Source organism: Hemitrygon akajei, chromosome 5, assembly GCF_048418815.1.
Source record: "Hemitrygon akajei chromosome 5, sHemAka1.3, whole genome shotgun sequence".
NCBI lineage: Eukaryota > Metazoa > Chordata > Chondrichthyes > Myliobatiformes > Dasyatidae > Hemitrygon > Hemitrygon akajei.
The window spans coordinates 134,720,064-134,735,060 of NC_133128.1; the positions used below are offsets into that span (position 1 = coordinate 134,720,064).

General features: G+C 40.3%; 1 protein-coding gene across 5 annotated transcripts in view; it reads left to right on the top strand.

Annotated features, from left to right (window-relative positions):
- Positions 1-10,794, top strand: part of creb1b (cAMP responsive element binding protein 1b) — a 122,493-nt gene extending 111,699 nt beyond the window's left edge. For 4 of the 5 annotated variants that reach the window (XM_073046534.1, XM_073046539.1, XM_073046538.1 and 1 more), the window contains 3 exons: positions 364-405; positions 2,480-2,636; positions 7,770-10,794. In XM_073046534.1, coding sequence (XP_072902635.1) covers positions 364-405; positions 2,480-2,636; positions 7,770-7,914 — 344 coding nt within the window. In that variant the 3' untranslated portion in view covers positions 7,915-10,794. The remainder of the gene's footprint in view (positions 1-363; positions 406-2,479; positions 2,637-7,769) is intronic. The other variant, XM_073046535.1, reaches the window with a different exon arrangement.
- Positions 10,795-14,997: the final 4,203 nt, after the last annotated feature.

Here is a 14,997-nt window from a genome sequence, read left to right on the forward strand (position 1 = left end):
TTGTACTGCTTCTCATCAATACTGAATACATCAATTAAACAATCACAGTCGAGGTTCAAAACAGTATGTGAACCCTTGTATTTAATAATTGGTAGAAACTTGTTTAGCAGCAGTAAACTCTATCAAACATTTCTTTTAGCTGCTGATCAGACTTGCACAATGGTGAGGAGGAATTTTAGACTATCCCTCCATGCAAAACTTTCAGTTCATCAATATTTCTAGGATACCTCACCTGAGTAGCACTCTTGAGGATCCCACAGCATCTTAATTGGGTTAAGGTCTGGACTCTGTCTTGGCCATTCCAAACCACAAACTTTTTTTCTTTTTAAACTACTGTGTTATTGATTTACTCTTGTGTTTCAGATCATTGTCTTGTTGCAACATCCAACTGCTATGAAGCTTCAGGTGATGGACTGCTACCTTAACATTCTCCTGTAAAATGTCTTAGTACAATTTTGAATGCATTGTTCCCTCAATGACTGCAAGCTGTTCAAATCCTGAGGCAGCAAAGCAGCCCCAGACTATGATGCTCCTTCCGCCATGCTCACAGTTGGGATAAGGTTTTGGTGTTGGTGTGCAGTGCACTTTTTCCTCCAAACATAGCGGTTTGCATTTCTGCCAAAAAGTTTAACTTCTCTCTCTTAAGTCCATAGAACATTGTCCCAGAAGTGTTGTGGAACATCCAGGCAGTCTTTTGCAAACCTGAGTCACGCAGCAATGGGTTTTTTTTTTTTAGAGCAGTGGTTTCCTTTGTGGTGTCCTTCCACGAACACCATTCTTGTTCAGTGTTTTTCCTATGGTGAACACATGAACAGAGACTTGAGCAAGTTCTAGAGAGATTTCTGAGATCTTTTGCTGTTACCCTTGGTTCTTTTTCACCTTCTTCAGCATTGCATATTGTCCTCTTGGTGTGATCTTTACAGGACGCCCACTCCTAGGTAAAGTAGCAACTACTGAATTTCCACTATTTGTAGACAATTTCTCTTACTGTGGACTGATGAACACTCAAGTCTTGTCAAAGTCAAATGCTTTTGTAGCATTTTTCAGCTTCATGAATCTCTACAGTTCTTCTTCTGAGGTCCTCTGAAAGTTGTTTTGATCAAGGCATGGTGCACATTAACAATTCTTTTTTGAGAAGAACAGGCTCTGTCAGCAACCTGACTTTGTGCCTGTGTGTTTTTTTATAGGGCAGGGCACTTCTACAACCTTATCTCATTGATTGGAGCACCTGATAAATAGCTTCAGTAGAAGCCATTACCCTCAGGGGTTCTCATATTTTTTTGAACCTAGACTATGATTAAGTGGCATACTCATTATTGACAAAAAGAAGTACAATTGTTTGTGTGTTATTAGTTTAGGCAGATAGTGTTTGTATTTGACAGATGAAGATCAGACTACATTTTATGAGTAATTAATTCAGAAAACCAGGTAATTACAAAAGGTTCACAAATTTTTTCTTGCAACTGTATTTATATTTATTATGTATTTTTTTTATTAATATGTTCTTTATCTTGCTGTGTTTTTTGTGCTGCATCAGATCTGGAGTTACAATTATTTCGTTCTCCTTTACACTTGTGTACTGGAAATGACAAGCAATCTTGAATCTTCACAGGTGAAAGATAAGATTAATGCAGTCCATGCTTCTAATTACATAATGGATTCAGCTGAAGTTTAAAAAGTGTAATTCTCCATATTCATAAATAAGATCATTTGAAAATATAAATGGATTAGCATACGGGCAAAGTTCTGCCATTTGTGAAATCCCTGATAAGTGTTTTCAGGGTGTTTTATGAGAGGGCAGTAATAGTGGGGAGGGCTTCCCCAGGAGGTGTATCATGGGGAAGAAATTAACTTTGTGTAAGATATCAATGGGAACATTGTCTCTAGATGGGTTAGTGATAGCAGTATTTTGTTGCTAGCTGTATAACAACTGTTCATGCTAAAGCTGGTTAAAAGTACAAGAAAATCTATCTTACATTGCAAAATTAATTAATGATGCATTAACATGAAAGTGCTGTTAATTAATGGGATTAATATTTAGTCTCAGGACCAAGATTACTGTTCTTGTCTTTAGTACTGCATGCAACTTATGCCACATAAACAAGTCCATTACAGACTTCATTGTCAAGTAAAATTAATGAAGATGAAGTGCTCAGTATTCCAAGGAAAATTTCGCCTTTCATCACTTGGCACGTATTTGTAGCTTTGCAGTGTTTAATTTTAAAATCTAAAGAAATCTGCTTACAATTAGTAAGTGGCATGAAAAGGCTATCGGGCTTAATTATTTGCAGAATTACAATTTTCTGGTTAAGCAAAGTTGAGGATATTAAAACAAATTTAAAACATTTAATTAAGCAAGTACATTTTGTTTTAAGTTAATTTCTGCAGAACATTTATATAGACAAAGATAATTCCTTAATATGTTCAAATGGCAAAATTGATATTTTATTTCTTGCCTTTTTTCCATATTTTCTCTCAGGTGCCGCTGGAGATGTCCAGACCTATCAAATCCGTGCCACTCCAAACTCCACTACTGGTCCAGGAATGGTAATGGCATCATCCCCCATACTTCAGAGTCAGCCACAGAATGCTGAGGAAACCACTCGCAAACGAGAAATCCGCCTCATGAAAAACAGGTAGTTTTAGAACATAGAACAGTATAGATCCTTTGACCCATGACGTTGTGCTGACCTTTTAACCTACTCCAAGATCAGTCTATTGCTTCCCTCCCATATAGTCCTCCATTTTTCTTTTTATCAATGTGCCTATCTAAGTGTCTCTTAAATTACCCTAATATATCTGCCTCTTTCACAACCACTGGCAACATGTTCCACTCACCCACCACTGTGAAAAAACACATACCTCTGACATCCCCATTCCAGTACCCAAGTTCAGTCCTGATCTCCTGGTGTGTCCGTTGAGCTTGTATTTTCTGAGATTGATATTTATGTATTTACTACGTGTGCAGTGAAATGCTCATTTGCATGAACAACAACAGAAACTGAGGGCAGTTCACAAGTGTCACAACACATTCTGGCGCCAACATAGCATGTCCACAATCTGCAGGGTGTTGGACCGCTACACCCTCCAGAATATAGTAAAAACCAATAAGAGGAACACCAAAGTCTCCTCCCTCCACCCCCCCCCCCCCAATTTGTGACATTTACCTGGACTGTTGCAGACAAAGTGCCCGAAGCATTGTTGAGGATCCCTACCACCCAACCCGCAATCTCTTTCACCCACTGCCATCAGGAAGGAGATACAGAAGCATCAGGACTAGGACTGCCAGACTGGGTAAAGCTTCTTCCCTCAGGCTGTGAGACAAATGAATACTTTACCACCACCAAAGCCTCATCACTAGGACAATGAGATGTTTACTGTACTGCTTACCTGTGCTACATACTTCACATGCATTTTGTATCAGAATCAGGTTTATTATCACCAGCATGTGTCGTGAAATTTGTTAACTTAGCAGCAGCAGTTCAATACAATACACAATATAGAAAAAGAAAAAAAATTGCAGTATACGCAAAATCGTGCAAAAACAAATAATATATATTTAAAAAGTGAGGTAGAGTCCAAGGGTTAGGAATCAGATGGCAGAGGGGAAGAAGCTGTTCCTGAATCACTGAGTGTGTGCCTTCAGGCTTCTGTACCTCCTACCTGATGGTAACAGTGAGGAAAGGGTATGCCCTGGGTGCTGGAGGTCCTTAATAATGGAAGCTGCCTTTCTGAGACACTGCTCCTTGAAGATGTACTGGGTACTCCGTAGGCTAGTACCCAAGATGGAGCTGACTAAATTTACAACCCTCTGCAGCTTCTTTCGGTCCTGTGCAGTAGCCCCTCCATACCAGACAGTGATGCAGCCTGTCAGAATGCTCTCCATGGTACAACTATAGAAGTTTTTCAGAATCAAGTTTATTACCACCAGCATGTGATGTGAAATTTGTTAACTTAGCAGCAGTAGTTCAATGCAATACATAATCTAGCAGAGAGAAAAAAAAAAGAAAAATAAGTAAATCAATTACGCTATATGTATATTGAATAGATAAAAAAGTGCAAAAACAGAAATACTGCTTATTTTAAAAAAGTGAGGTAGTGTCCAAAGATTCAATGTCCATTTAGGAATCAGATGGCAGAGGGGAAGAAACTGTTCCTGAATCGCTGAGTGTGTGCCTTCAGGCTTCTGTACCTCCTACCTTATGGTAACAGTGAGAAAAGGGCATGCCCTGGGTGCTGCAGTCCTTAATAATGGAAACTACATTTCTGAGGCACCACTCCCTGAAGATATCGTGGGTACTCTGTAGGTTAGTACCCAAGATGGAGCTTCTTTCAGTCCTGTGCAGTAGCTTCTCCATACCAGACAGTGAGTCTATTTGAGTGTATTTGTTGACATACCAAATCTCTTCAAACTCCTAATTAAGTATAGTTGTTGTCTTGCCTTCTTTATAACTGCATCAATGTGTTGGGACAAAGTTAGATCCTTGGAGATCTTGACACCCAGGAACTTGAAACTGCTCACTCTCTCCACTTCTGATCCCTCTATGAGGATTGGTATGTGTTCTTTCATCTTGCCATTCCTGAAGTCCACAATGGGCTCTTCTGTTTTACTGAAGTTGGGTGCCAGGTTGTTGCTGCAACACCACTCTACTAGTTAGCTCCTGTACACCCTCTCCTGTCACCACCTGAGATTCTAACAACAATGGTTGTATCATCAGCAAATTCATAGATGGCATTTGAGTTATGCCTAGCCACACAGTCATGGGTATATAGAGAGTAGAGCAGTGGGCTAAGCACACACCCCTACACTGCACCAGTGTTGATCATCAGCGAGGAGGAGATGTTATCACCAATCTGCACAGATTGTAGTCTTCTGGTTAGGAAGTTGAGGAATAATTTTGTTTATGTGCAGTGTGAGATACATGTTTTGTTGGGTGTAACATGGTCCAGAGGGACATAGTTTCATTTGTTTCTACAGTATATATGTACAATCAGATGAGAATAAACCTGAACCTGATCCCTCACTCCCTGCAGTGTTCCGAAAACCATCTCTAAAAAATAATGAAATTTGAGCCTCTACCTCAATAAATGTTGCATCTGGGCACCATCTTGACCAGAAGTCTTTGCAACCATTTGGGCTTTACCCCATGTGGTCTGATTTCTTTCTACATTTGAAAGATGTGCTGATTGATAATTGACCAGTGTAAATTGCCCCAAATGTAGGTGGCTAGTGTATTTGATAGGAATGTGGAGAGAATATAGATTATGGGATCAATTTATAGGTAATGGGATATGCTCTGTGAGCTGCTATTGACTTGATGGGGTGAACATCTTATTATATTTTAAGGAAATATTTCAATATGGAAGGGTCCTTGCTGTTTAATCTATCTTGACCACAAATAATTGTATATACCCCAATTAAATTTCCCCATTGTAAATAAAACAGCCTTGCCTAGACAAGTTCTTCTAACTCAAATGCTCCAGCCAGTTAATACTCTTGTAGATCTCCTCTGATTCATTTAGAGATACAGCACAGTAATGGGCCCTTCTAACCCCATGAGCCCACGGTGCCCAGTTACACCCATGTGACTAATTAACCTACTAATCTATACTTCTTTGGGATGTGGGAGGAAACCGGAGCACCCAGAGGAAACCCACTTGGAGAACATACAGACTCTTTACTGACAGTGGTGGGAATTGAACCCAGGATGCTGAAGCTGTAACAGTGTTATGTTTGCTAAGATGTACTGGTTGGTAGGTTAATTGGTCATTGTAAATTGTCCATAAATTGTCCTGTGGGATAAATCAAGGTGTTGCTGGATAGCAATGCCTATCCACATTGTATCTCAATAAATAAATAAACAAACAAACACACAATCCTTTAGATATAGTCTGTTTAATGTTGTCTGAAGTTCCTTCATCACTTCCACTTTTACATTCCATTCTTCAGCCAGAAAGAAAGCAAAAAAAAGACTCCATGTCTCTGTAATTACCGTATTCACCTGTCTTTCTGCCCACACAAATCTGTAAACATGCAGTCCAAGATCTCTTTCTCCTTTTTCACTCAGTATCCTCTTTGTTATATTCCATTTCATCCTTTTGTTCTCTCCAAATACATTATTATACTTCTGGGTTGAATTCCATTAAGTGTTTTTTGTTTAAAGCTTCTAACCAGTCAGTAGATAGCTGCATGCAGACTAATTTTCTTCTTCAAAGCCACAACACCATCAATTTTATATCATATTCAGAACAGCATGGAAATGGATCCTTCAGTCACTGAATCTGCAACCATTGTCACGTACCCATTTGTACAAATCCTGCAGTAATCTTGCTTTTATTCTGTCCAGATTCCCACCAACTCCCTGTAGATTCTTCCCTCAGCTATGCAGTGAGAGCAATTAACACTGGCCAATTAACAAGTCCCTGAAATATGGGAGGAAACCAGGACAACCGGAGAAAGTCTGTGCTATCACAGGGAGAACATGCAGATCCCAGACAGTCAGCCCCTTAGGTCATGATTGAATCCAGGTAGATGATGAAGAAAAACATCATCCTTGTTAGGTGTGCCACTCCATCTTCAAATATAAATGCAATTTTTCTATGTCCAGATCATCAGTGATCTGGAAAGTGAAATAAAAGATCTAGTATTGCATACACACAAAATGCTGGTGAAACACAGCAGGCCAGGCAGCATCAATAGGAAGAAGTACAGTCGATGTTTTGGGCCGAAACCCTTCATCGACTGTACTTCCTATAGATGCTGCCTGGCCTGCTGTGTTCCACCAGCATTTTGTGTGTGTTGCTTGAATTTCCGGCATCTGCAGATTTCCTCATGTTTACATAGTATTGTATACCTTTTAATCAATGCAACTACTGTTGACCACATGACTTTCTGGCATTAAGTCAGTGTTGTATCTGTCTTGCTACTCTTGGATTTCATTCACATTTACTTTTCTGATCATTTTAGCTTTTGGATAATTAAAAAGTTCCTTTTGTAATCCACGTGCAGTAACATCAAATACATTGCACTTAATGATTCGTTTTATCCCTTATCAAAGCCATGCTAGTCATCCTTGCTGAAACTTTGCCTTTCTAAATGATTTTATGCTGTCACTCAGAATGTTTTTTCAATAATGCTGATCATATACATGATGCCAACAATTTGCCATTGATGTTAAGTTTATTCATCAGGGTTTGCTGCTTTCTTTAAACATTGAGAAGAAAAAGAATGATGCAGAAGTAGCTTCCCCCTCCCCCACCACCAATTCTCTGTATAGCCTTCGATTTGCCAAGTGGTAAATCTTCATTTCTTGGGTTAAAAGGGTGTTTCATTCAGCTATGGATAAAAATATAGCTGGCCATTAGAGGAGTTTGATGCCAATGAGAACATGTTCTAATTAAGCAGCCATGTGGTTCAAGATTTCCCAAGACATTTCACAGGAAAGGTATTTTAACAATATTCCATATTAGCCACACAAGGTTATGAGCAATTTGGGTGAAAATTATAGATTTTGCGGAGGAGTTGAGAGGAAATGATGAGGTAGATAATTAAGGAGTGAAATTAGAGCTGAAGGCCCGGCAGTAATGGTTGGTTGAAATGTGCAAGAAACCAGAGTTGAAAGAAGATACAGAACTTCAGGATAGAGGTGTTGGGAGAGAGTATTGGATGCAGCAGTTGCGACAGCATCCATCTTTGCTTTAAGGTGGGATAAAGAAAGAGTTTGAGAAAGTTGCTTGTGAGGACTGATGGCATCTTCATTCCATTTCAGGGAAGCAGCAAGGGAGTGTCGTCGTAAGAAAAAGGAGTATGTGAAATGTTTGGAAAACCGGGTTGCTGTGCTGGAAAATCAGAACAAGACGCTTATTGAAGAACTCAAGGCACTCAAGGACTTGTACTGCCATAAATCTGACTAGCACGCCCCTGTCATTCTTGTAACTGAGAAACAGACTTGCCCCAAAAGACTATCGGCATGAGCTGGGCGACTCTGCTACCTTTTCTAATTTCTCTCCTGCACAGGAGAAAAAAAAGCAAAACTGCATGGATGCAGTTCAGGCAGCTGCATGCCCATGCACCAGGAATCGCGTATTGGATCGCAGGATCAACCTGGTCTCATCTATCTTGTTTGGAACTCAAAACAACCTGGAGCCTGGTTTGGACAATTGGTTTTTTTTCCACATGAACGATTTTATATAAAGACTAACTTATTGGTACAAAAAATTATTGTCTAGTGTGACCAGGAAAAATCACAAGCAAAATTTTAGTTTAGTGTGATAATTTACCCGACCATACCACTTCATATTTTCCTTCTCCTCGTTGATCAGAGCACAGTGTTTTGCAATCATACCTTCAGGCAAAGTATTATCTTGCATCTTCAGCCATGGCCTTGTCTTTGAAGCACCTACAGGCCAATGTTATTCAAGGTGCACACTTTTGAGGCAGAACAGATGACTATACTGTCCCTTACTCAACTGTGCCACTTGTAGAATACTTGATTGCAGCCCAGCAACAGTATAAAACCACACCAAGCAATTTGGTAAGCCCACACTGAGGCTGAAACTCCTTTTTAACCAGAGAGTAGTGAATGTCAAGCGCCTTAACTGCTTTGCTTACCGGCCGTTTCAATTAGTCTACTTTTATTTTTAAAACTTAGTATGAATTTTAAGAGTTGTTGGTTTGCATTATGTATCTATTATAGATCTTTCTCTTCCTTTCTCTTTCTCTTTAAATGGTGGTGTGATCAAGCCAGACTTTTCTGTCAATGAAATTGAACTGACTGAACTTAATGGCCAAAGGAAGGTGAGGCTAGAAGGAATGCTAGTTTTGTATTTATCATTCAGTGAAGAAGTATGTGATGGATCGAACCATAAAACCAATTAATACTGTAAAGCAATACCCATGGTGATGTGGGTGGAACGAGCTGTTTATTTTGAGCAGGGTGGGAAAGAATAATTATGTAAAACTGGTCACCTTGTTGAATGCCTTTGCACTGTATTAGTAACACTTTACATTTTTATACTGTATATATATTTCTATAAGCAGTGTGAACTCTGCAAGGGAAAAGGAAACTAAAATAAGACCAAGGACTTATGCAAATCCGTGGATGCACTCTGTATGGAGAGCAATGCTGTTCTGTTAATCTAAGATTCAGCATCTTTTCCCCACTCCGTAAAATAAATTAGTCCAGTGCAAGTTTTAAAAGAGCGATGTGCTTCTTCAAATATTTCTTTTTAAAGGTTCAAAGTAGAATTTTATTATCAAAATACTGTACTTATATGTCACCATATACGACCCTGAGATTCATTTTCCTGTGGACATAGTCAGCAAATCTATAGAATAGTAACTGTAACAGGATCAATGAAAGATCAACCAGAGTGCAGAAGACAACGAACTGTGCAAACGCAACTATAAATAAATAGCAATAAATAAAGAGAACATATGATAAAGAGTCCTTAAGGTGAGATCATTGGTTGTAGGAACATTTCAAGGAGGGGCAAGTGATTGTAGTTATCCCTGTCTATTCAAGAGCCTGATGGTTGAGGGGTAGTAACTGTTCTTGAATGTGATGGTGTGAGCCGTGAGGCTCTAGTACCTTTTACCTAATGACAGCAGTGAGAAGAGAGTATGAGGTTGGGGGGGGGGGTGGAATTTCTGATGATGGATGCTGCTTTCTGATGACAGTGTTTCATGTGAATGTGTTCAGCAGTTGGGAGGGCTTTACCCATGATGTACTGGGCCAAATCAACGATCTTTTGGAGGATTTTCCGTTCAAAGGCATTGGTATTTCCATACTAGACTGTTGTGCAGCCAGTCAATATACTCTCTACTACACATCTATAGAACTTTGTCAACATTTTAGATGTCGTGCCGAATCTCTGTAGATTCCTAAGGAAGTCAAGGTGCTGCCATGCCTTCTTCGCAATTACACTTCCATGCTGGGTCCAGGACAGGTCCTCTAAAATCGTAACACCTGGGAATTTAAAGTTACTATCCCTCTCCACTTTTGACCCTCTGATGAGGACTGGCTCATGGACCTCAGGTTTCCTCCTGAAGGTGATGTACAAATGGGATAAACCATGTAATGCAAGGTATTGAATGAAAAGACTTGTGCAATAGTCCATACAAACTTAAGTGTTCTGATCAGGCATGCGTTTTTGTCATAAACAGTTCATCAATGTCTTGCTACTGGACATGACGTTAGCATGTTCTAATTATGCAATTCTGCTATGTAAAGAGGAGTAGCTTTGACTAAGGACGAAGTCTACCATAAACTTAACACCAAGCAGTCAGTCTTGGTATAGTTAGGTTTATTGTTGGCCACTACATGACTTGAAAATGTTCAAACTACTTTAGTGTAGAATATTTAAACTGTTCTATGAGAAAATTGCAAAGGGAAAAAAATAAAAGATTAAGCATGCATTATATAATATCATGTCCTTGGGGCAATGACCTAAGTGCTTTATGCAGTCAATGAAGTACTGTGCTGAAGTATAATCATTGTTTTACATGAAAAATCTTGCAGCCAACCTGCTGAAATATGATAATGACCAGATAAATTATATTAGTACTATAGATAAAGGGATGAGTTCCTTAGTGAGAAGGCATTTTCAAATAATGCCATGGGATTTTTTGTTTGCTATCCTGATTGAACCTCTGTTTAATACATTAGTTGAAAGAAATTATATCTGGCAACAAAGTATTATAACAGTATGGCAATGCAGTGTCAGTTTAGTGTGTGTGTTATGTAGTGGGATGTGAGCACATGACCTTAAGATTCAAGAATAAAGATGGAACCATGAAGCTAAAGAAGTCCCTTGTGACTGACTTCTGCAAAACATTTAAGTTTGGGCACTAATCTTGATGGGTGTATATTGACAGGATATTGGGAATACATCTGATTTAGTTAATGGTAACGGTATAGGATTGTTTGCACATCTTTAAGAGGGTAACAAATGTATTGATTTAATTTATCTTTTGAAAGTGGCACTGCTATGTACTATTTTTCATTCTATCATTTTCCCTGGGATCTCCTGAATTCACAGCATTCTGAAAATATTAGTTGCTGAAATACAGCTGATACATTTTGGAGCAATTCAGTGATGGAGAAGTGAGAAGGAGACAGAGTAATGTCAAGAAGACATGGTTGGGGGTTATCTTCTTAACAGGTTTGGAATAGTGCATATTAAGCTCAATACCTCACACAAGGAACTCCTTAATCTCTTCTCAGAAGCCAGTCCATGTGTGAGCAATTACCTTTGCCTTCTTTAACACTAGCTGGTGGGAAGTGTTGAACATTCTTTAAAATTCATTGGTGCAGATCTGCATTTTAGAAATCCATGACTCAGTGGTTTCATTGAACCTATTTTCTGCATCATAACAACCTGCCGCCGCTGCCCCCTTTTCCTCCCTTTCTCCCATACACATACCAAGAGTCAAAGTTTACAACAGTGTATTTTAGTTAACATACTAATCACTCCAACAAAGCCAAGCACAAAAATTAATCTTCATCTTGTATCAGCCACTTATTTAAAATGGAATAAGAGACTGTCATCTCAGGCCAAGTCACTTAAGTGTTAATCAACTACTTTTAAAATACAGTCATTTTGTAGTTTAGGCAATTTAATCTCACTAAATGGTGGTGTCAGCATTGCATTTAAATGTGATGGTTTATTTTTTAACAGTACAGTATTAACTTATGAATAGAATTCAGAGACTAAGTGGAATAATGCCGACAGTTAGTAGATTGTAGATAGGTGTACAAAAGCATAAACAGAAAAACATTGTAAGGTGAATCTTATAAGAGAGAAAATGATATAGGAATGGAATATCAGGGCTTACGATCCTGGTAAAGCCATCAAAAAGGAACCATTCAAACTGGGGATGTATAAGAGGCTATCCGTGGAGAAAAGCTATGACCACTTATGGTTTATAGGGCTGGAGAAGTTGGAGGTGGAATTGAGTTTACCCCGTAAGAATCTGTAACCAAAAATCAGAATCTTAAAATAGAGTTGTTGAAGTGGTAGTCAGTGAGCCCAAAAGTTTGAAAAGAAGACCGCCATATCCAGCGGGCAGTGGAGTGAGAGGTAGCAGAGTGCTAGGGCATTGGCTCAACGTGCTTAGGTGGTAACGGGATGAGGCGAGGTAGGCTTACCTATGTTAAGTGAGGAAAGGTATGTGTGTGAGGCCGGTTTTCTGTGCTCAGTGTCAGATGTGGGAGGTCCTGGAGACTCCCAGCCTCCCAGATGGCCAAATCTGCACCTGGTGTGTCGAGCTGCAGCTCCAAAGGGACTGAATTAGGGAACTGGAGATGCAGCTCAATGACCTTCGTATGGTCAGGGAGGGCAAGGTGATAAAAGGAATTACAAGCAGGTAGTCACACCGGGGCCATGGGAGACAGACAGGTGGGTCACAGTCGGGAAGGGGAAGAGTCAGGTACCAGAGAGTACCCCTGTGGCTATACCTCTTGACAATAAGTACTCCTGTTTGAGAGGGGGACAGCCTAACTGGGGGAAGCAACAGTGGTCATGCTTCTGGCACAGAGTCCGGCCCTGTGGCTCAGAAGGGTAGGGAAAGGAAGAGAAGGCAGTAGTGATAAGGGACTTTATAGTTAGGAGGTTAGACAGGCGATTCTGTGGACGCAAGAAAGCAACTCGGTAATTTGCCTCCCAGGTGCCAGGGTCCAGGAGGTTTCAAATCGCATCGAAGATGTCCTGCAGTGGAAGGAGAACAGCCAGAGGTCGTGGTCCATATTGGTACCGATGACATAGGTAGGAAAAGGGAAGAGGTACTGAAAAAAGACTACAGGGAGTTAGGAAGGAAGTTGAGAAGCAGGACACAAAGGTAGTAATCTCGGGATTACTGCCTGTGCCACACGACAGTGAGAATAGGATGAGGTGGAGGATAAATGTGTGGCTGAGGGATTAGAGTAGGGGGCAGGGATTCAGATTTCTGGAACATTGGGACCACTTTTGGGGTAGGTGTGACCTGTACAAAAAGGATGGGTTGCACTTGAATCCCAGAGAAACCACTATTCTGGCGGAGAGGTTGGTCACCAGTGGAGTGCCTCAGGGATCTGTTCTGGGACCCTTACTCTTCGTGATTTTTATAAATGACCTGGATGAGGAAGTGGAAGAATGGGTTAGTAAATTTGCTGATGACACAAAGGTTGGGGGTGTTGTGGATAGTGTGGAGGACTGTCAGAGGGTACAGTGGGACATTGTTAGGATGCAAAACTGGTCTGAGAAGTGGCAGGTGGAGTTCAACCCAGGTAAGTGTGAAGTGGTTCAGTTTGGTAGGTGAATTTTGATGGCAGAATATAGTATTAATGGTAAGAGTCTTGGCAGGGTGGAGGATCCGAGGGATCTTGGGGTCCGAGTCCATAGGACACTCAAAGCAGCTGCGCAAGTTGACTCTATGGTTAAGGAGGTGTATGGTGTATTGGCCTTCATCAATTGTGGAATTGAATTTAGGAACCAAGAGGTAGTGTTGCAGCTATATAGGACCCTGGTCAGACCCCACTTGGGTACTGTGCTCAGTTCTGGTCGCCTCACTACAGGAAGGATGTGGAAACCATAGAAAGGGTGCAGAGGAGATTTACAAGGATGTTGCCTGGATTGGGGAGCATGCCTTATGAAAACAGGGTGAGTGAACTCGGCCTTTTCTCCTTGGAGTGACAGAGGATGAGAGGGGACCTGATAGAGGTGTACAAGATGATGAGAGGCATTGATCGTGTAGATAGTCAGAGGCTTTTTCCCAAGGCTGAAGTGGTTGCCACAAGAGGACACAGGTTTAAGGTGCTGGGGAGTAGGTGCAGAGGAGATGTCAGGGGTAAGGTTTTTACTCAGAGAGTGGTGAGTGCGTGGAATGGGCTGCCGGCAATGGTGGTAGAGGTGGATATGATAGGGTCTTTTAAGAGACTTTTGGATAGGTACATGGAGCTCAGGAAAAATAGAAGCCTAGTAATCTCTAAGGTGGGGACATGTTCAGCACAACTTCGTGGGCTGAAGGGCCTGTATTGTACTGTAGGTTTTTTATGTTTCTAAAATTAAACAAAAGAAACTTTGGACACACTGCAGCTAAAAAGTAAACTGTTACTTATCAGAAGGGTAACAGTTAATCTTACGCAAGAGTAGAAGTCTGCATGGACAGGAAATTAAAATAAAACAAAGGTTTGGAAATACTGAATGGCTCTAGCAATATTATCTCACTTTACCGCAACATTGGGTATTTAGAAGTCTAACACAATTAGCTTGCTTAATCAGGGACTTGAGAGACAAAAGATCAGTAGTGGCGGTGGGGGATGAGTAAAATCAGAATAAATAATGAGTTTGGTGAACAATTATTAGCTTTTCCTTGGAGGAGGATTATCATCTTATTACATAGCACAGAGGGTGGCTATATCACCCATACCTGTGTCACCACTGAAACCTATCCTGTTGGTTTCACTTCTCAGCTTTTTGCCTGTAGTCCAGACGGATTATTTTTATTGCAAGTACTATTAAACTCTCTTGCACTGTAGATTTTCATAATTTCAGATTGTATATATTTTTTAAAAACTCATCTCCCCTCTAGTTTGAACACGAGATAATCTGCAGATACTGGAGATCCAAGCAACACACTCAAAATGCTGGTTGAACTCAGCAGGTCGGGGACATCTATGGAAAAGAGTAAACAGTTGACGTTTGGGCCAAAATGTTTCATCAGGACTGCTGAAGAGTCTCTGCTTGAAACATCGACTGTTTACTCTTTTCCATAGATGCTACCTGGCCTGCTAAGTTCCTCCAGAATTTTGTGTGTGTTCCCCTCTAGTCTGATTACTTGGTTACTGACTTCAAGGAAGTCTTCGTGTGCTTTCCAACACTGCATTTTATTCAGCTATCTTTGCCTCGTTTATCATCACTGTCCCTTATTACTCCAGAAGGGATTATAGTCCCTTACATTTGAAGTTTTCAGGTTCTCCAGCATTCCTTTGAGTTTATTGGTAATGTTTGGAATTTAAG